General features: G+C 44.5%; 1 protein-coding gene across 1 annotated transcript; it reads right to left on the bottom strand.

Annotated features, from left to right (window-relative positions):
- Positions 1-5,914: 5,914 nt before the first annotated feature.
- GPRASP1 (G protein-coupled receptor associated sorting protein 1) lies at positions 5,915-12,525 on the bottom strand. Its single transcript, XM_033201467.1, is given in 6 exon segments — positions 5,915-8,088; positions 8,091-8,537; positions 8,540-10,045; positions 10,048-11,780; positions 12,050-12,127; positions 12,463-12,525. Coding segments are annotated over 4 exon segments (4,179 nt in total). The 5' UTR covers positions 11,447-11,780; positions 12,050-12,127; positions 12,463-12,525; the 3' UTR covers positions 5,915-7,261.
- Positions 12,526-22,077: the final 9,552 nt, after the last annotated feature.

Below are 22,077 nucleotides of genomic sequence, written 5' to 3'. Positions count from 1 at the left end.
AGGGAAGTGAAGGACCTCTTTGAGGAGAACTACAAACTACTGCTCGAGGAAATCAGAGAGGAAATGAGCAGATGGAAAAACATTCTATGCTCAAGGACAGGAAGAATCAATATTGTGAAAATGGCCATACTGCCCAAAGCAATTTATAGATTCAGTGCTATTCCCATTAAACTACCATTGACATTCTTCACAGAATTAGAAGAAACAATTTTAAAATTCATATGGAACTGAAAAAGAGATCGTATAGTTGGTAAAGTCCTAAGTAAAAAGAACAAAGCTAGAGGCATCATGCTACCTGACTTCAAACTATACTATAAGGCTACAGTAACCAAAACAGCATGATACTAGCACAAAAACAGGCATATAGACCAATAGAACAGAATACAGAACTCAGAAATAAAACTGCACATCTACAACCATCTGATCTCTGACAAAAACAAGCAATGGGGAAAGGATTCCCCATTTAACAAATGGTGCTGGCAGAACTGGCTGGCCATATGCCAAAAATTGAAAATGGACCCCTTCCTTACACCATATACAAAAATTAACTCAAAATGGATTAGATACTTAAATGTAAAACCCAAAACTATAAAAACTCTAGAAGAAGAAAATCTGGGCAATACCATTCAGGACATAGGGACGGGCAAAGATTTCACGACAAAAATGTCAAAAGCAACTGCAACAAAAGCAAAAATTGACAAATGGGATCTAATAAAACTAAAGAGCTTCTGCACAGCAAAATAAACTATTATCAGAATGAACAGACAACCTACAGAATGGGAGGAAATTTTTGCAGTCCATCCATCTGACAAAGGTCTGATATCCAGAATCTACAAGAAACTAAAATTTACAAGAAAAAACTAAACAACCCCATTAAAAAGTGGGCAAAGGAAATGAACAGACAATTTTCAAAAGAAGACACAAATGCGGCCAAAAAACATATGAAAAAAAAGCTCAATATCACTGATCATTAGAGAAATGCAAATCAAAATCACAATGAGATACCATCTCACACCAGTCAGATTGGCGATTATTAACAAGTCAAGAAACAACAGATCCTGGTGAGATTGCGGAAGAATAGGAATGCTTTTACACTGTTGTTAGGAATGTAAATTCGTTCAAGCATTATGGAAGATAGGGTGGCGATTCCCCAAAGACCTAGAATCAGAAATACCATTTGACCCAACAATCCCATTATTAGGTATATACCCAAAGGAATATAAATCATTCTATTATAAAGATGCATGCACACGTATGTTCACTGCAGCAATACTCACAATAGCAAAGACGTGGAATCAACCCAAATGCCCATCAGTGATGGACTGGATAAAGAAAATTTGGTACATGTACACCATTGAATACTATGCAGCCATAAAAAAGGAACGAGATCACGTCCTTTGCAGGGATATGGATGAAGCAGGAAGCCATTATCCTCAGGAAACTAATGCAGAGAGAGAAAACCCAACACTGCATGTTCTCACTTATAAGTGGGAGCTGAACAATGAGAACACATGGACACAGAGAGGGGAACAACACACACTGGGGCCTTTTGGGGGTGGGCAGCAAACAGGCAGAGCATTAGAAAAATGAGTTAATGCATGCCAGCCTTATAGCTAGGTGATGGGTTGATAGATGCAGCAAACCACCATGGCACACATTTACCTATGTAACAAACCTGCACATCCTGCACATGAACCCTGGAACTTAAAAAATAAAATAAAATAAAATAATTCTGAACCAACTGGGCCTTACTGACATTTATAGAACAATTCATACAATAACAGAAGAATACACATTCTCTTCAAGTACACATAGAATATTTATCAAGATAGACCATATTCTGGACCATAAATGAATTCTCAATAAATTAAAAGGATTCAAGTTACACGAAGTATATTCTCTGGTTACAATGTAATTAAATTAGACATCAATAGCTGGAAAATCCCCAAATACTTGAGAACTACACAGCATACATCTAAATAACTAACTCTTGGATCAAAGAACAAACTCAAAGAGAAATCAGTAAGTAATTTCAAACTGAAGAAAAATGAAAACACAACACATCAAAATTGTGAGATATAGCTAAAGTAGTATTAGAGGGGAATCTGCAGTACTAAAATGCCTATATTAGAAGAGAAGAAAGGTCTCAAATCAATGGCCTCAGTTTCTACTTTAAGTGACCAGAAAAAGTAGATTGGCTTAAACACCAAGTAAACAAAAGAAATAATAAATATAAAGGGAGAAACCAAGGAAATAGAAAACAGTAAAACAATAAAGAAAATCAGTAAGACTAAATGCTAGTTCATTGAGATAGTCAATAAAATTGATAACCCTCTAGGCAGAAAAATTTTTAAAAAGAGAGAGGAGTAGACACAATTAGTAACATCAGGAATGAGAGAGGTTAAGTCATCAGATACTCTACAAATGTCAAAAGAATAATAAGAAACTGATTAACACGGCTGCGGTAAAACAGATACTCACATATATTGCTGGTGGCAGTAAATACTTACAGTACCCCTTTGGAGGGAAATTTGAGAATACCTAATAAAACTACACACATGCACTTACTATTTGACCTACCAGCACCAGACCTAGGAATCTGTGAAGATACACATCCAAACATACACAAATACTGTATATTTTCACAAGGTTATTCCTTCCAGTATTATTTGTAATAGCTTAATATGAGAAACAAATGTCCACTCATAGGAAAGTGAGTATATAAATTATGGTAGTGACACAATAAAGCACAATGCAGCTGTAAAAAATAATGTGGAAGATATTTATGAGTTGGCTTCAAATCTGTAAAATGCAAAAAATATAGAGGTTAATAGGACTAATATAATTTATTTTTTCTAATATATTGTCCTAAAAGAATTTGGTATCATGTGGTTATCTCATAGACCTGAGCTATGACCAAAAGAGTTCAACACCAACTAGGAGGTGTCACCAAGAATAGGTGCAAATCACCAAGTCTAAAGCATTGGCCATAAAACTGAAACAAGGAAGAGAGCAAAGGGTCTACAGAGGGGAATCTGTAAGACAGTCTCTGTAGGTGGTTCTCAGAAAGACCCTTTCCCTGGACTTTAGGAGGAGGGGACATCAGATGGAGCAGCAACCCTTGTCATCAGATGAAAGGGCACTGTTGAGAGCACAGTTTGAGACTGGCTCCTTTCAGGACCTCATACCCAGGGCAGATCCTCAGGATGCTGCTGCCTGAGGTTGAGATCTAGAAATTGACCTGGGGATTGAGGATGCTGCTGCCTGAGGTTGAGATCCAGAAGTTGACTTGGAGGTTGAGAAACATAGAGTATCCCAATGAAAATTCCTACATGAAGAACCCAAAGCATTTAGGTTACCTCCTCTTGAGTCTCTGTTTCCTTCTTTCTTCCCTAGAGCTGAAAATTGAGGTTCATTCCTCCTTGGATTCCCAGCCACCTAGAGCCTTGGAGCAAAAGGCGGATGTCCATGTTCCCCCTCCCCACCTAAGACATGATTAGAGGGTTGGAACTTTTAGCCTCACCCCTTGACCTCCAAGGAGAGGATAGGGGCTGGAGATTGAGCTAATCACCAATGGTCAATGATTTCATCAATCATATCTATGTAATGAAACCTCTACAAAAACCCTAACTGTCTGAGATTTTCCAGGTTGGTGAACTCATTCATATTCTGGGAAGGTGGTGTACCCCAAATCCACATGGATGGCAGCTTCTGCATTTGGGACCCTTCTGGACCTTGCCATAATGTACCTCTTCATCTTTTAATTTATATTCTTTATAATGAACCAATAATAGGAAGTAGTGTTTCCCTGAGTTCAGTGGGCCCCAATAGCAAATTACTGAACCTGAGGAGGGGGTTGCGGGAACTCCCAACTGGGAGCTAAGTCAGACAGAAGTGTGGGTAAGGTGGAGATCCATTACTTGTGATTGCTGTCTGAAGTGGGGGAGGGCAGTCTCATGGGAACGAGCCCTGAACCAGAGAAGTCTGCACTAACTCTGGGTAGTGTCAGAATTGAATTAAATTGTAGGAGACCTAACTGGTGTCCTCAAAGAATAGGAGAAGTGCTTAGTGTGAAAAATCCACACATTCTGTGCCAGAAATATTGTGGGTAGAGGAACCACTTTCTTTCACTTGGTACCCAGTGGATGCACGGGGCAGGGGGAAAGAAGGATATTCAATGTGAAACAGGACAAGGACTTACCATGGGGTTGCTACCTGGATGGGACCAAAGAAACACATCCCAAGGAATAAGCAGAGATCACAACACAAGAGGGCAAAGGGTATGCAGAGGGGAACTTAGGAAACTATCCATGAAACAGTTTCTGTAGGTGCTCCCCAGAAAGACCTCCTCTGAGGCCCAAGAGAGCAGGGAGAGTGTCACATGGAGCAGCAACCCACTTTGTGTCCCTCAATGGGAATGAGATTCTGCTGCATGGGGCTGAGATCCAGGAATCCCGTTGGGGGTCGAGAAGCTTGGAGTATCCTAATGAGAAATCCTAGGTGAAAGACCCACAGCATCTAGGTTTCCTCTCTTCGAGTTTATGTCTCCTCCTCCTTTTCCTAGAACTGCCAGGATTGAGGTTCATTCCTCTCTTGCATCCCCAGTCAGCTGGAGCCTTGGAGGAAAAGGCAGATGTATGTGTTCCCTTCTCCTGCCCTCCTCCACCCTCTGCCAGTTTTAAGCTGGTATTAGCCATCCCCAATGCCTGAATACTGCCAGTAAGAAGACAGACAGACAGAGAGCAGAGTGCCTACTTGGTGGGAGGAAGACGGCAGTAGCAAAGCCCATGGTTCCCATCCCCACCCTTACCTTTCCTGATCCAGCACCACAGGTGTTCACGAATTGTCACTTCACCATTTCCCCTCTCTGGGCTCCCCTGAAGCCAACTCCATCCATATGCCCACCTCCCCCACCCGCACATAGATACACCGGGCACTGGGCTGGGAGCCCTAGGATGTTCAAAAGGCAGGAGGTAGCCGGCAGATCCGAGGCATTACCTGCACCCGCATCTAGTCTCAGTCACCGCCTCTCAGGGAAGGCATGTGCCGTCCTTGCACCCACCTCCTCCAATAGCAACAGCTGCTTCTCTTCACGAACGCCTTGGGCAGGTAGAATCTCTGCTTCTTGAGTTCCTGGACAAAAGACAGACTGTCTAAGACGCTCGCGGTTGGCCGAGGGATAGTTTCCTCTACCAAAAAATACTGTAATTCCTGTCGCCTGAGAAATTAGCTTTCAGGCTGATGAAGCATGGCGAGACACCTACACCTACCTACCTTAACATCCCGCCGTTCCCCCCAACCTCCCGCTCTGCGCTCTGCGGAGCACAAGTGTCGTCCGCCTTTCCTGTACTTTCTGGGTGTAAGAAAACACTCTTCTAGGCCAGCCCAACCCAGAGCCTGGTCACATGACCCACCGTCAGCTCCCCCCCGCCCCCGACCCCCGCCCCACCCCTCCACGTGACTGCGCAGTCAGCTAGTTCGCCACAGCCCTGGATGACAGTCAGAAGACAGCCTCCGGGGTGCTTGCTAGAAGACCCTCAAGCTCCTGGCCCAGACAGCTGGAAGGAAGGCCAGGCTTTGCTCTGGAGGACCGGCGAGGAACATTCGATGAGGATTGGGGAAATGAAGTGATTTGTAATATTTTGTATACGACTCGAGCGACACACTAAAAACACGCAAGATCTGTCTTGAAAAATGCTGGTAAGCAAAACAAACATTCAAACTCCAATTTGCACCACCAGGATGATCCCTGTTAAAACTTTTGATTTGTGAAGGGAGGCAAACTGCCAGTTTGCCCTACTTTTGTAAAGCTTAGCAAACTAACATCATACTGGAATTTAATTTATATCATTATAATGAACCAGAAATAGTAATGAGAAATGATATCAGGTGGTAAAAAGCACTTTGCATCCTGAGGCAAACCAAATGTAAAAGGGTCACTGTATCTAGTGTTTGTTTTTTTTTTTTTCCTGAGAAAATAAAACTTTGCATATTTCCTGTTATCCTGGACTCTGTCTCTTGCTACTGTTTGAAGATACATGTTCCAACCTTTTTAAATGTAAAAATATATGTGGGATGAACTCAGGAACTTTGGTAATTTTACAATTTGGTCCTTTAAATAATTTTTATTTTTTATTTGACAAGCCAGTTCTTCTGAAATTGTAGTCTCTCTTACCTCTTCATTCCTTTGATACATTTTATATCATTGTAGAATTCTATTATTAAATAATATACACTTCACATGAGTTTGGTCAATTTATTCACATTTATTTTTCAAATGGGATCATACTTTCCATGTATGACACCAGTGTTCTCTATTATATGAAATATCGAAAGTGTCAGGGCTTTTGCTAATTTAAAACCCTATACATCATCATGTTTACTGGCTGTATGATGTTGCCTTAGCACTTGCCTTAGCACTTACCATGGTACCATCATGATTAAATTGTCTTCCTGACTCAATCAAATCCCTATGCTTTCCTGTCTTATTATTTTGCCCTTTAGGTAGTATGGAAGCAGCAGTTGTGCTCTGAGCTGTAAAATGCAAATTCTCAGCTCTTTAAAACTTGTATCATCCTCTATGTTGTTTAATATTCCTCTCACTCACTCTAGGCAAACAGGATACCTCACTCCATAGGAAAATTTTTCCCAACTCCATGCTTTTTTTTTTTACACCACCAACCTCTTTCCCAAACTTCAGAGTCCAACCGAAGTAGCTACTTTTCTCTGAAGTATGCCCTACATAGCAGTCCCTGGTATTTTTGTGTTGAAATCTGAGAAAAAACTTTTGAAAGGAACATATTATTCATATATTAATTATCTCTGTGTGTATTCATGTGTTATCATTGGGTCTGTATTTAAGTTCAAGAAGAAGGGTGATTTCTGCCAACTTTAACATATAACTTTATTGAAACACAAACAACACTCAAATATATATATATACACACACACACACACAAACACACACACACAGTAGAACGACAGTCAGAAGGGTGGCTTATTTATGATGGCTCAGTTCACTATAAGCTCAAATACTGAACATCACAATCTGGACAAGACAAATATCAACAAATGTGTTTTCAGCTCTAATATTCAGTTGGCATCAGAAAAATGCTCCAGCTTACAGACAGAGTTGGACAAAGTTAGTGTCAGCACTAAAGATATATGTTGCAACACAGAACCAACTGTTAAAGCCAAAGCATTACTCAAAGATCATAACTCAGGAACATAAGGACAATCTGAGGTCAGCAATTAAACATTACTAATTTTCTTGGTCCCCTTCAGGGTCATTTTGATTGTCTGTTTTGCCTTGCAGTTCCTTAGCAAATTTCTCAACTTTGTGGAATGCAGAAATAAGCGGCTCAAGATTGAAATCATCATCAGTGAACACTGTTTCTTTTTTGATATTGTTACCAATATTCTCAAATATTGCAAGAACAATTTGAATATTGTCATTTGTCTCTTCCCTGTTAAAAAGACCCATAAATTCTGACACTGCTTCAGCACTGAGTAGTTCTTTTGTCATGAAAAGATTTTCAGACAAATTCAGTAGCATTTTCAAAATATGAAACCTTGTTTTGGTATTGCCTGTAGCTAATAAGGAGAGAAACCCAGACATATAATTGGCAACCAGTGTGTGATAGTCAGTAGTAGTAGTAAGATGTCTAATCATCCTTATTCCAGACAGCTGTTCTGGGGAATCCACGCTATAAGCAAGGGTTTCCTCACACACTTTACATATGTATGTCTGAATCATGTTTAGATTCGGATAAGGTGGGGCCATGCGAATCATATTTTCCAAAAACCTTGTTCTAACTCGGGAGGATGGATAATTAAGCAAGGTTTCAATAAGTGAGACAACACCTGAATCTCGAATGAAATCTCGGGTAAATTGAGAAGCACTTCTCATACCCATTGCAATTTTAGATATTTCATGAATAAAAGGATCCCGAATTTTTTCCATTAATAAAAGGAGTTCTTCAAACTCTTCAGAACCAATTTTCAGCTCACATTGTATGCAGCTACAGGACCAACTCTCAGGCTCTGCACTCTCTTTGGCCCTAAGATGCTCTCGAATTTCCTGGACTGACGGTAGGAAGGATCATACTGAAATGGGAACTCAGGATCAGGCTGATCAGGCTGAAGCAAAGATTCCTGCTCTTCCCCTTCTGGGCTAAGTACCACGTTCCTGGGTTTGCCCCCAAACATTTCACAGAATAAAGATGCTGCCTCTTTTGGAAATCTAAAGGGGCTTATAGATGGGAAGCCGACCCTACCCCATGGACCAGGCTTGAACTGAACAGTAACCTCCTCCCAACTCTGAGGCCTGCGTGAAGGATCAGGCTCCTGTTCAACCGAACACGTGGACCTGCAAATGGCCCTGAACACGGGGCTAGGATTTGATTCAAAATGGGCCTCATCTCCTGCCCAGAACCAGGACCCCACTATGGCCTCATCTTCATCAGCTAATGTCCTGGACTCACAGTTGCTTCCATTGTCAGTCCTGTTATCTACCTCATCTTCAGCCTCAAACCAAGACCAACAATGGCCCCTTCCTCATTTTCTGGCTTGGATTCACAGGTGGCCACAGTTCCAGTTTCCTTAGTGGCTTTGCCTCCAGACCAGAACCAGGACTCAATAATCATCTCTTCATCATCCTCTGACTTGGATACACAGCATGGTCCTGCTTCTTCACTGACTTCTTTTCCAGCCCAGAACGAGGACCCAAAAATGGTTTCCTCTTCAGTCTCTGACTCCATCTCCTCTATTGCCTGAGATCCAGCCTCTATACTGGTTTCTTCTTCAGGCCAGAACCAGGACCCAACAGTGATTTCTTCCTTCTCAGTCCCTGGCTTTGGCTCAAAGCCAACTCCTGCCACTGCCTCCAGACTGGCCTCTTCTTCCCAGAACCAGGACCCAATAATGACTTCTTCCTCTTCAGCTTTAGGACTGGATTTGCTGCAAGACCCAGCCTCTCTTCTAATGGTCTCTTCTCTGGCCCCAAACCAGGAACCAACAATACCTTCTTTCTCAGCTACTAGCCTGTCCTCTTCTCTAATCTCAGCAGCTGGCTCTAGTCTGCCCTCTTCTCCAGCCCAGAACCAAGAACCAATAATGTCCCCCTCCTCAGCTTCTGGTCTGGACTCTTCTCTGTCAGTAGCCTCTGAAATGGCTTCATCTTTCCAGAACCAGGAATTGATCATGGTCTCCTCTTCAGTCAGTAACTTGGCCTCTTCTCCAGTTCCATCTATATTACTCTTTTCTGTAGCCCATAACCAGGACCCTATAATGGCCTCTGGCTTTGTGTATTTTCTGGACCAGAACCATGAATTGACAATGTCCTCTTCCTCCTCTGGCCTAGTCTTCCAAATTCCTCCACAGGTAGGATACATACAGGGTTCTTTTTCTGCCCAGAAGCAAGACCTATTATTGGTCTCCTCAGCCCCTGCCATAAATCTGCATCTGACACCAGTCCCATGCTTCATACTGACCTTTTCTTTGGCCCCAAAACATGGTATCATGGCCTTTTCCTTGTCTTCCAGGCTAGACTTGCTGTTGACATCACCCTCCACACAAGCTTCTACTCTGGTCCAAAACCAGGACCCAATAATGGGCTCCTCCTCCTCAGCCCCTTGCATGGTGCCACAGCTAGCTTCAGCCCTACAATCCATATACGTGTGGTTTTCAGCCCAAAACCAGGACCCGAATATTGTCTCTTCTTCAGCTCCTGGCCTGGCCTCTTCTCCAATCCCAGCCTCTATATCAACTTGTTCTCCAGACCAAAACCAGGGACCAATGACCTCTTCTTCCTCAGACCTTGACCTGGACTCACAGCTGACCCCAACACCAGATTCCACACTGGCCGCATCAGTGACCCAGAACCAAGACCCAAAAATGGTCTCTTCCTCAGCCTCTTGGTTGACCTCTTCACCAGCCCAGAACCAGGAACCAATAATGACCTGTTCATCATCAGCTGCTAGTATACATTCAGAGGTGGCCTCAGCTCCAGTTTTCATACTAGTCTTTTCCCCAGTCCCAAATAAGAATCACCAATAGGCTCTCCATCAGTCCTCGGTCTGGATTTACTGCTAGCCCCAGTTCCCATACTGGCCTCTTCTTCAGTCCAGAACCAACTCCCAATTATGGACTTATCCTCTACTTGTAGACTGGACTCGATGCTGGCTTCATCTGCCATGCTGGACTCATCTGTAGCCCAGAACCAGGTCCCAATGAGGGCTTCCTCCTCTGACCTGGCTTCTTGCTTGGCCCTGGCTCGGGCCTTGGTTTTAGCCTCTTCCTTTGCCATTGCTCTGGCCCTGGCCTCTTTCTTGATCATGGGCCTTGAAAAGGTATTAGCATTTTCTTCAGGCCAGAAACAGGACTCTCTTTTAATTACATCTATAGACCCAGGCATGAAATCAATGCAAGCTTCTCGTTTGGCCCTATGCCTGGCCCTGTTGTTGGTCTCCTTCCCGGCTCTCATTCTGCACCTGAATTTGGCCTCCTCTCCAGCCCAAAACCAAGATTCCAAATGGTCTTCATGCTCAGACCCAGAACTGGATTCAACATAGACTTCTTTCTTAGCCCTAAACCTGGACCTGCTATTGGGATCTTCCCTGGGCCCAGACCAGGTGTTGGTTTTATCTCTGGCCCAGAACCAGGGTGTCTTTACAGATTCATCCTCAGAACCAGAACTAGATGAAATATAGAGCTCCTGGTTAGTTTGGGACCTAGACATGGTATTAGCCTCTTGATTGGCCATGTGCCTGGATCTGGTACTGTCTTTTATCCTATTCCCAGGATGAAATTTTACAGTGACCTCATCTCTACTCCAGAACAAGGAACTCACAGAAGATTTGTCTACCCACTTGAAATCAGAATTAGGAGAGACTTCTTGTTTGGATGTAGGCCTAGGACAGCACCAGGACCCCATATTGGTCTCCTCCTTTGACCTAAAGGAAGGTTGGAATCCTGCTTGGTAATGGGCCTTCCTTCCAGGAAAGCTCTCAGTGTCTGTATTAACCAGTTCTCTATCCTCAGACAGGTACTTTGTTTTAGCAACCAACACAGAATCAGTACTGACAAGTGGAGAGGCTATGATATTGGTCTGGGAGTTTCTCTCTGTTTTAGACAATCTTTCAGGACCAAACCTGGGCTGAGCCCACATCTGGGCTTCTTCCTTAAATTGTGAAACAGGTATTGCCTTGGCCTTACTCTTAGGACGTGCCCCACCCACTGCATTTGTCTCAACTTTGGTGCTTGCTCCAGGTATAACCTTGGACTTATCCTTGGGCCTTGCCCCAGGCATTATCTGGGCCTGGGTCCTAACCTTGGGTCTGACAACCAAAGGGACATCATTCTCTATCTCAGCTCCACCTACAACCTCTTCCCCAGGCTTCTTTTCAGGCTTGACCTGGGCACCAGACTCAATCTCTGCCCCAGTCATGGTACAAGTTACAAAGAAAGTCCAGTAATATACTCCTCCCCCAGTCTAAACTTCAACCACAGATCTGTCACAGGTTTGTTTCTTCACACTCTGATCTTTAGGTGATTGAGGATATAAGCTTGGAAACAAGAGTTACAGTCAATATCCAATCCAGTAGTCACTCAGCCTCCTTCCCAAACACAGTCTCAGTCAATAATTCAATAATACAGATAGTGCGTAGAACAGGCACAACCAAGCTTGAGGAAGACAGATATTTCCTGGATGGGTGCAGACCCGTTGAGGGTGGTTGTCAGCAGCAACTGCACCACCAGCAGAGCAGCCACTGGAGGTGGATCTAGGGAGAGAGAATGAAATGGGGCTTTGAGTCTCTTCCAATTGTATGAGACATATGCAGTGAGACTGATGTTGAATGCTAGGTGGGACAGCTAGGCTTTGAGAAAGTCTCTCTGGACCAGCTGCCTGCTACAAAACAGGTCCAACAACGGTGGGAAAGTGTGTTGGCAATGGGAGGGGCCGAGAAGCCCCCAGATTGGACCCTAATCACTCCTGGACCCATGCTGGTCTCCACCACCCCACCAAAAGTATACCCGCTCTCATACCAACCTTCACTGATGTGGTGCAGTTTCCCCCTCCTTTTCTTGTTCAAGTGGTGTCAAGCCCCACAGCTGACAGAAGGGGGTCCTACAGACAAGTAAACATACAGGAGAGAATGGAGAATGGTAGATAGGCAGGCACTCTGGCCCCTGTGACAAATATCTCTCTTCCCATTCAAGGGTTCAACGTATCTATGGTTTCCTGTATCCTAGTCCCTGCTCTCCGGTTTTTTCTGAGTCACAACCCAACCTACACCTATCTCGTGTCTCCTGCAAGAAACAAAAAGGATGCTGGCACTGTGCAAACCCGGCAGAATAGAAGTGGGTCTGCCACTTCTACTACAGGTGGAAGTGGATCTGCCACCTGCCATGCTCTCTCTCTCCAACTGTCCCCTACATTGCCCCCTCCCCCTTCTCACCAACCTCCAGAGTTGTGAGCCAGTCTCCTCCTCCTTGCCTTTCTTGCAGAACTGGCTAGCCTTAAAGTAGGCCTATGGACAAACACATGAAAAATTAAGACAGTCAGGATATGAGGGGTGGCAGAAGAGCACTTGGTAGACAGACCAACGCCAAGGATAAGAATCCCCGTATTATTGGTATCTGTCTTTCAACATTCGGGGTTTTGCTGGTGGAATATTCTCGTTTTATTTGGGCCGTGCTTCAAGGTTCCAGAGATAACAACTCCTTCTCTTGACGTCATACTCTTCCATTACTCCCTTCTCCAATTCTGAGCATTCACCACTAGGTGCGCCACATCCCCTTGCTCTGCGCAGCATAAAATGGGGGAAGGGCGCCGCATATTCTAGAAAACAGGTTGTGAATTGGTACTTGTCAGTATGTCTCCCTCATCACCCCCACTTCCAAAGCCCACCCTTTCATGCCCCCAGTTTAGGACAGTGGGGGAGCTGGGTGGGGATGGAAGATGGGGGAAGCGCCATTAGAGAGGGGAAGATTAGGAAGTGCTCCTGGATGCCTGACTTGCTCTGGTCACAGTCCCCGACCCCGATTCGGTTCTCCAGTGTTTGGCGCCCACCCCACATCCCCACACACCTCCAGAAATCCAGGCAATACTCGTGCTCCTCCTTTATCTCAAGCCTCTCCTCTACAGATGCTCACTGTGTCCTGTCAGAAGACGCCAGACCTACCGCGCAGACGGAAGACTTTGACCTCAACCTGGAGCCTGTGGGAAGGGAAGGCACCCAGGACATGGAGCCTCACAAGCCCCTTTTGGGAATCGGGGCGCGGAGTAGCAAACGCGGCCCACCTCCCGCGGACTGGGTACAGAGCCCGGACGCCGACCCCCGCCGGCTTCCCCGGGCGCCCCCCACAACGGCTCCTGCTCCGCCATTTCTCCCGCAGGAGCCTCCCCCACAGCCCTCTCCGGGCACAGACACGGTCGAGGGCGGGGCGCGGGCGCCTGCAAGGCTGGCTGGGAAGCGGTCAGCGCGGTTCTCCTCCAAAGGATCTGACAGTGCCTCTAAAGCCAGCCCCTCAGCCCTTGGCCCGGCCCGGCCCGCTCTGGTCACCGCCTCCCCATCGCCAGGGGTCTCGCGCACTGCGCACCTCTCTCAAGCGCCTGGCTCCCACCGGATCGTCTCCTCGTTGCCAAGCTGTCAGGGTCCGCGGGGCAGGCTGCCTGCTGTTCCACCCTGCCGGACCACCCCCGCAACCCGGACCCCCACCTCAAGCACGCGCACTTGCCTTCAGAGGCCCAGGGCCCAGGTCGTCGGCCTCCCCCTCCTCTCCTCAGCTCTCCTCTGGCGGCTCCTCACTTGGAGCCACCGCTTTCCCCGCGATCCAAATGGCAAAGACGCGTCCCGCCCCCCACGCCTCTGCACCAAAGTAGGCAGGGGCTGCGCAGGATGCGGCAAGAACCGCTCGCCGCGAGGGTGTCGGGAAGGGGGGCGGAGGGATACGGCGCGAAAGTGCTCGACGCCCCCTCCCAGGCCCACCGTAGTTCCGACCCCGAGGTGGGCGGGGCCAGGATGAGCCCCAGCCTGGGTGTGCGGATTGGCACCAGGGTGCCTCAGGAGGCCCCCGCGGACCCTAATGTGGCGACCACTACCATATTTCTGGCGCTGCTATAATATATGGGACCGGCGGGCGGCTGGGAGCCCGGGCAGAGGACAGGATCGCGAGGTCTGGAAGAGCCGCGCTGGAGCGAACAGCGGATGGATACCAAACCGCCCAGTGATATGTCTGCACCCCCCCCCAAGAACCCCCTTCACAAGGACTGCTGGGTGTTTGCCCTCTCCCTCTCCCTAGTCTGCTCACGCTCCTTCTTGGATGCTAATGGGAGAGGGGGTGTCAGTACTGCAGTGTGGGAGGGGAGAGGCGATTTCAGGCCAAACAGACCCGGGGCTCCAGGGTGGTGGTCCTGTGCGTTTCTTTCTCAGCTTCATGGAGTCACGCAGGGGAGGAAAGTACACCTGCTCTTAAGTGAATTCTGGGGCAGGGGGCTCCCATCAAGGCCTTACCACTGCCTCTCTTCTAAAAGAAGGTAGACCTAGACCTCTGACCCTAGGAAACCAACCACTGGTCTGCACCAGACTCATTTCTTTCTGCCACACTGCTTTTTCTCATTTCAAATGGTGGCTCACGTTGGCGTTGCACCGTCCCCACAGTTGCCCCCGAAAGAGGGCCTTTCCCTGTCAGGACCCGCAGGAGGTCATAATAGTCCTCTCTCTTTGATGGCACCAGGTAGGGATGGTCCTGGCTCTTCTTTGGTTCCCTGTCAAGTCTTCTCTTGCCATGATACTTGGCACTGTGGAAACGTGGCTGGTATTCGAACCAGCTTGGATCTCAGCCACCTGCCACAACGACCTATTGTTTAAGCAGTCATTCTCAGGAGAGTATCTCACCGTGCACCCCCCTCCCTGAGACAAAGCAACCTGGCTCCTTTTGAATCCTCTTCTTTCACCCCTACATCCGTCCTCTACTCTTGAGCCCCTCCTTTCCCTGCTTCCTGCATGGGACAGAGCAATGTGGTTAAACACCAAGTCGATGTTGTTACTGCTGTCCATTTGAAAACTCATTTAGACGCTACCCTCATTGTGTTTGGCAGGTAACGGTCCCCTAAGATGTCCATGTCCTGTTCTCCAGAACATGTACCATTTTCTATTACCTGATCAAGGATCATTAAGATTGCTATTCAGCTGAGTTATTTAAGATTATGCTAGATTGGCCAATGTAATTGAAAGGGTACTTTAGATGTGGAAGGCAGGGACTCCATGTTAGATTGAAGCAGCATGAGAAAGTCTACACTAGTCATTGTTGGCTTTGAAGATGGAAGGAAGCCAAGATCCAAGAAATATAGGCTGTCTCCAGAACCTGGAAAAGACAAAGAAACAGATTCTTCCCTAGAAATCCCAGAGGGATAGCTCCTCTGGCAACATCTTGATTTTAGTGTGCTGAAGCCCTTTGCAGATTTCCAACCTTCAGGACTGTAAGATAATAATAAATTGGTATTATTTTAAGCCATTCCATGTATGGTAACTGGTTCCAGGGTAGCGGCCCAAGACCTATCTGGTTTAACTTTTATATAACAAAGTTGTGCATTGTCTTTCAGTTGCCAGGGACCCTCAGATCATGTTACCTGAGCATCACCACATGAACCAAGCATGCAATCAGAGGGAGAACGTTAGTGTTTGGAATTAGGAGCAGGGCTGAATTAAGAAATGGACACTGCATGGCAGGATCCAGTCAGATCATGCCTCTCAGCATCACCTCATTGTAAGATCAAAAGCCACCAGGAGATACCCTTAATACCCTATGTTTATGAAAACCTTTAGGGCCGGGCACGGTGGCTCATGCCTGTAATCCCAGCACTTTGGGAGGCCGAGGTGGACAGATCACGAGGTCAGGAGATCGAGATCACGGTGAAACCCCGTCTCTACCAAAAAATACAAAAAAATTAGCCGGGCGCAGTGGTGGACGCCTGTAGTTCCAGCTACTGGGGAGGCTGAGGCAGAAGAATAGCGTGAACCCGGGAGGCAGAGCTTGCAGTGAGCCGAGATCACGCCACTGCACTCCAGCCTGGGAGACAGAGCGAGGCTTCGTCTCACAAAAAAAAAAAAAAAGAAAGAAAGAAAACCTGACCCAGCCCCCATCTCAGGGAGACACTGTTTTGGGAAGTATCCCTAGTGTCTCATTACTTTGTTACAAGTAAGAAATCCCCTTACTAAATCCTTGCTGTGGTCATGGGGTTGATGTCAAATGACTGAACCTACCCACTGTGTTGGTTGGTAACAACAGCAGGAGTAGGAACAGAATACACTCACCATCCTGATGAATTCTATTCCCATTGCCTTTCTTTACCTGTGCTTCAGTCTCTGAGAAATACTTTAGGGCTCATCTCACCAATACAGCCACCAATCCCCTTCAATGTTTTATAAGTATGTCCAAAATCACACTTGTGCAAGCTTCTGTGGTAATTCTGGAGGTGCTAGTATCTTTATTCCAAGATATTTACTGACAGATGAATGGTTCTACCAAAAGCTGACAAATTTTACTGTGTGAAACTTTAAAATGTGTGTTGGACAATTTGTTGTCAGTACCCTTAGAAAACATCATCTTGTATTGGTTAGTATGTATTGAAGTGATAAAGGCCCTACTTTAAGCTTTTCATGTGTTAGCTTTGTATGGGTATGTATCAAATAGATTATTATTTTTAAAACCTTTGAGCAAATAAAAGATTGAAATAAGATATTCTGACTGCTAAGCACTATTTATTTCCTTCTATAATTGATTCCAGTTCAATAAATTCCAACAGTCATCTTTCTACTCCTCAGTGCCTACACTAGCACCTGTGTAACCCTGACTTACCTCTGAAATCTAAATGTCAGAGCCAAATAATCTACAAGCATTAAGTCCATGATACAGATGCAGCTGTGCTCACTCATCATACTCACTGTTTTCTTCCAAATCCCACCCACCACCCTCACGCATGCTCATGAACTTGCACACCAGCCTATCACTTGGCTGTTCGCCTCTTGTCTGTCTCAGTCACCATGGTCATGGACTTGTTTTTGCCTATTTAGTTTTACTTGCCTCTATACCGTCCTTTATGGGCCTCAAGCAAAGCTTCCTTCTGAGACTTCTCTTTTGGCCAAGGCTGAGCCAAACCCTATGTTTTCTTATAATGTATCTCCTTCTATCCCAAAGTTTCAAAGGTTGTACACAGAAATTAAAGTCCCCTGTAGTCAGGAATAACTAGGCTGAGGTGGGTCTGGTGAACTATATGGTGAAATTGGCCCAACAGATGTCTATTTTCAGTGTAGCCTGAAAATGCTATGGGAAAGATCTCAGCCTGCCTCTACTACCTGAGACAGGGTACATTTGCAGAACTGGTGGGGAGGCCTGACCGAAGAATATTTTCAGGTCATATTTGGGATGGGGTCTACTTCAAGAGAATTAATCTTGAAGAAAAACCAAGTCAGGCACAAGGACCCTAGCCCATGAACAATGCCTTGCCATTAGGGAAGTATAGCTATTCTAATAGCAACACTGAAATTATTATAGAACTCCTATTTGTGCCTGTTCCAACAGAAACCCTCAACTGTATATCTATCATAGCAAAGGCAGGTTTATACATATACAGGAAATAACTGTCGTTTAGTAAACTCTATAACGCTCCAATGTGCAGATCCCATTAATAAAGCATAACCTAAAGAGAGGAAAATATCCTCCCAACATGGATTTAAACTTTTGACTACTACTCAGCTCTGACATCATGATAACCCTGTGTATAGGTGGGGTTAGGAAAATTAGAACAGTTAGAGGACCTTAAGTGCCTGGCAATACAGCTTAGAATGGCAGCAACAACTGGAAGAATCACAGGAAAACCCCAAAAATTCAGGACATGGGAAATACTCCTTGAGGATTTTTAGAACTATAGAAGCTGGCAAGGAGAGCTAATTAGCTTTACAGGGAGAAGAAAACCTGAATTTCCACAATGCCAATAAATATTAGAAATTAATGGAATGTCAAATTGCTTTCTATAATAGAAAAAATAATGAGAAATCTACACTACCTTTTGTTGTTGTTTCTAATTAACTAACCATCACTTCCTGCCTCATCATGATAGGGCCTCATCACAGCCTGCATCTAATCAGCAAATGAGAAAAAGGAGAATAGAAGTAGTTCATTTCCTTCTTAAAATCCATGGTGAGGAAATGCTCACATCATTTCCACTCACATTCCATTGATGGGACTTGGTATGTTTTGACTGTGTCCCCATCCAAATCTCCACTCGAATTGTACCTCCCAGAATTCCCACGTGTTGTAGGAGGGACCCAGCGGGAGGTAATTGAATCATGGGGACCGGTCTCTCCCATGCTGTTCTCATGATAATGAATAAGTCTCACAAAATCTGATGGGTTTATCAGGCGTTTCTATTTGTGCTTTTTCCTTATTTTTATATTGTCACTGCGATGTAAGAAGTGCCTTTTACCTCCTGCCATGATTCTGAGGCCTCCCCAGTCATGTGGAAGTATAAGTCCAATTAAACCTCTTTTTCTTCCCAGTCTCGGGTATGCATTTATCAGCTGCGTGAAAACAAACTAATACAGCAAATTGGTACCAGCAGAGTGGGGTGTTGCTCAAAAAACACCCCAAAATATGAAAGTGACTTTGAAACTGGGTAACAGGCAGAGGTTGGAACAGGGCTCAGAAGAAGACAGAAAATGTGGGAAAGTTTGGAACTTTCTAGAGACTTGTTGAATGGCTTTGCCCAAAATGTTGATAGCGATATGGACAATAAAATTCAGGCTGAGGGGGTCTCAGATGGAGATGAGGGACTTGTTGGGAACTGGAGCAAAGGTGACTCTTGTTATGTTTTGGCAAAGAGACTGGCAGCATTTTGCCCCTGCCATAGAGATCTGTGGAACTTTGAACTTCAGAGAGATAATTTAAGGTATCTGGTGGAATAAATTTTTAAGCAGCAAAGCATTCAAGAGGTAACTTGGGTGCTGTTAAAGGCATTCAGTTTTATAAGAGAAGCAGAGCATAAAAGTTTGGAAAGTTTGCAGCCTGACTATGTGATAAGAAATAAAAACCCATTTTCTGGGGAGAAATTCAAGCCGGCTGCAGAAATCTGCATAAGTAGCAAGGAGCCTAATGTTAATCCCCAAGACCAAGGGGAAAATGTCTCCAGGCCATGTCAGAGAACTTCCCGGCAGTCCCTCCAATCACAGGCCCGGAGGCCCAGGAGGAAAAACTGTTCTTGTGGGCTGGGCACAGGGTTCCCAGGCTGTATGCAGCCTGGGCACTTGGTGCCCTGTGTCCCAGCTGCTCCAGCTGTGGTCGAAAGGGGCCTACAGCTTGGGCTGTGGCTTCAGAGGGTGGAAGCCCCAAGCCTTGGCAGTTTCCACGTGGTGTTGAGCATTCAGGTGTACAGAAGTCAAGAACTGAGGTTTGGGAACCTCTGCCTAGATTTCAGAATGTAAGAAATGCCTGGATGCCCAGGTAAAAGTTTGCTACAGGGGCGGGGCCCTTAAGTGCAGAAGGGAAATGTGGAGTCAGAACACTCACACAGAGTCCCTACTTAGGCACCACCTAGCAGAGCTGTGAGAAGACGGCCACCATCCTCCAGACCCCAGAATGGTAGATCCACTGACAGCTTGCACCATGTACATGGAAAAGCCACAGACAATGCCAACCCATGAAAGCAGCTAGGAGGGAGGCTGTACCCTGCAAAGCCACAGGGCAGAACTGCCCAAGACTGTGGGAACCTACTTCTTGCATCAGCATGACCTGGATGTGAGACCTAGAGTTGAAGGAGATCATTCTGAAGCTTTAAAATTTGACTGCCCCACTGGATTTCGGACTTGCATAGGCTCTGTAACCCCTTCTTTTTGGCCAATTTCTCCCATTTGGAATGGTTGTATTTACCCCACTACCTGCACCCCTGTTGTATCCAGGAAGAAACTAGACTGGTTTTGATTTTACAAGCTCATAGGCAGAAAGGACTCGCCTTGTCTCACTAGACTTTGGACTGTGGACTTTTGGGTTGATGCTGAAATGAATTAAGACTTTGGGGGATTGTTGGGAAGCCATAATTGGTTTTAAAATGTGAGGACATGAGATTTGGAAGGGCCAGGGGCAGAATGATATGGTTTGGCCTTGTCCCCACCAAAATCCCAACTCAAATTGTATCTCCCAGAATTCCCATGTGTTGTGGTTAGGACCCAGGAGGAGGTAATTGAATCAGGAGGGGTAGTCTCTCCTGTGCTATTCTTATGATAGTGAATAAGACTCATGAAATCTTACGGGCTTATCAGGGGTTTCTGATTTTGTTTCTTCCTCATTTTTCTCTTGCTGCCGCCATGTAATAAGTGCCTTTTACCTCCTGCCATAATTCTGAGGCCTCCCGAGCCATGTGGAACTGTAAATCCAATTAAACTTCTTTTTGTTCCCAGTTTCGGGTACATCTTTATCAGCAGCATGAAAACAAACTAATACAGGACTCAATCACCATTTATTAAAAATCTTGTCCTTTTTCTACATGTGGTGATGGTAATGAGAGAACTGGATATCCACAGATAAAAGAATAAAGTTGTCTCAGCAAACTAAAAATAGAGGAGAACTTCCTCAACTTGATACAGGGCATTTACCAAAACCTACAGCTAACATCATACTTAATGGTGAGAAACTTGGTTTATCAGTAAGATCAGGAACGAGGCAGATATTTTCCCTTTCACTACTGCTTTTCTAGGTCATAATGGAAATCCTAGCTAATGCAGTAAAGACAAGAAAAAGAAATTAAAGTTATACTGACTGGAAGAAAGAAAACTGTTTTCATGTGCAGATGAAATGATTGTGTATGTACAAAATATGAAAGAAGTGACAACAACAAAAAAACTTCTGGAACTGATAAGCAATTATGGCAAGGTTGCAGAATACAAGATTAATATATTTTAAAAATGACTTTCCTAAATACAAGCAATGAAAAAGTAGAATTTGTAATTTAAAAACGATAACATTTAGCACCTAAAAGTGAAACACTTAGGTATAAATCTAGCAGAATATGCACAATATCTATAGGAGTGAAACTATGAAACACTGATGAAGGAAATAAAATAACTAAATAAATGCAGAGATATTCCATGTACATGGATAGAGGATTCAATATTGTCAAGATATTAATTCTTTCAAATTTGATCTAGAAATTCAGTGCAATCCCAACCAAAATTGCAGCAAGTTATTTTGTAGCTACTGACAAACTGATTCTGAAGTTTATATGGAGAGGCAAAAGGCCCATAATAGCTGACACACTATTGGAGAAGAACAAAGTTGACCACACTACCCAACTTTAAAAATTACTATAAAGCTATAGTAATCAAAACAGTGTGTTATCAACAAAAGGACAGGCAAATAAATGCAACAGAACAGAGAGCCCAGAAATAGACCCATGTAAATATGGCCAACTGATCTTTAACAAAGGAGCAAAGGCAAAACAATAGAGAAAAGAGAGTCTTTTCAATAAATTATGCTGAAACAACTGAACACCCACAGGCAAAAAAAAAATCTAGACACAGACTACACATTTCACAAAAATTAACTCAAAATGGATAACAGAACTAAAAGTAAAATGCAAAATACAGCTCCTAGATGGTTACATTTTCTAAAAGTCTAGATTACCTTGTGTATGGTGACAATTCTCTAAATATAATATCAAAGGTATGATTCATGAAATAAGGTATTGGTTAGCGGGACTTCATTAAAAGTAACAACTTCTACTCTGAGAAAGACACTGTTAAGGTAATGAGAAGATAAGCCACAAACCAGGACAAAATATTTGCAAAAGACATATGTGATAAACAACTGTTATCTATAATATACAAAGAACTCTTAAAACCAAACAATAAGAAAACTAACAACAAGATTAAAAAATGGGCTAAGGACCTTAACAGTAACCTCATCTAAGAAGATATACAGATGGCAAATAAACATATGAAAAGATGCTCCACATTATATGTCATTGGGAAAATGCAAATTAAAACAATAGTGAGATACCATTATACACTTAATACAATAGTC

This window comes from Trachypithecus francoisi, unplaced genomic scaffold (genome assembly GCF_009764315.1).
Source record: "Trachypithecus francoisi isolate TF-2019V2 unplaced genomic scaffold, Tfra_2.0 Lachesis_group6, whole genome shotgun sequence".
NCBI lineage: Eukaryota > Metazoa > Chordata > Mammalia > Primates > Cercopithecidae > Trachypithecus > Trachypithecus francoisi.
The sequence above is the reverse complement of the archived record's forward strand: the minus strand, read 5'-3'. Positions and strand labels throughout refer to the sequence as shown.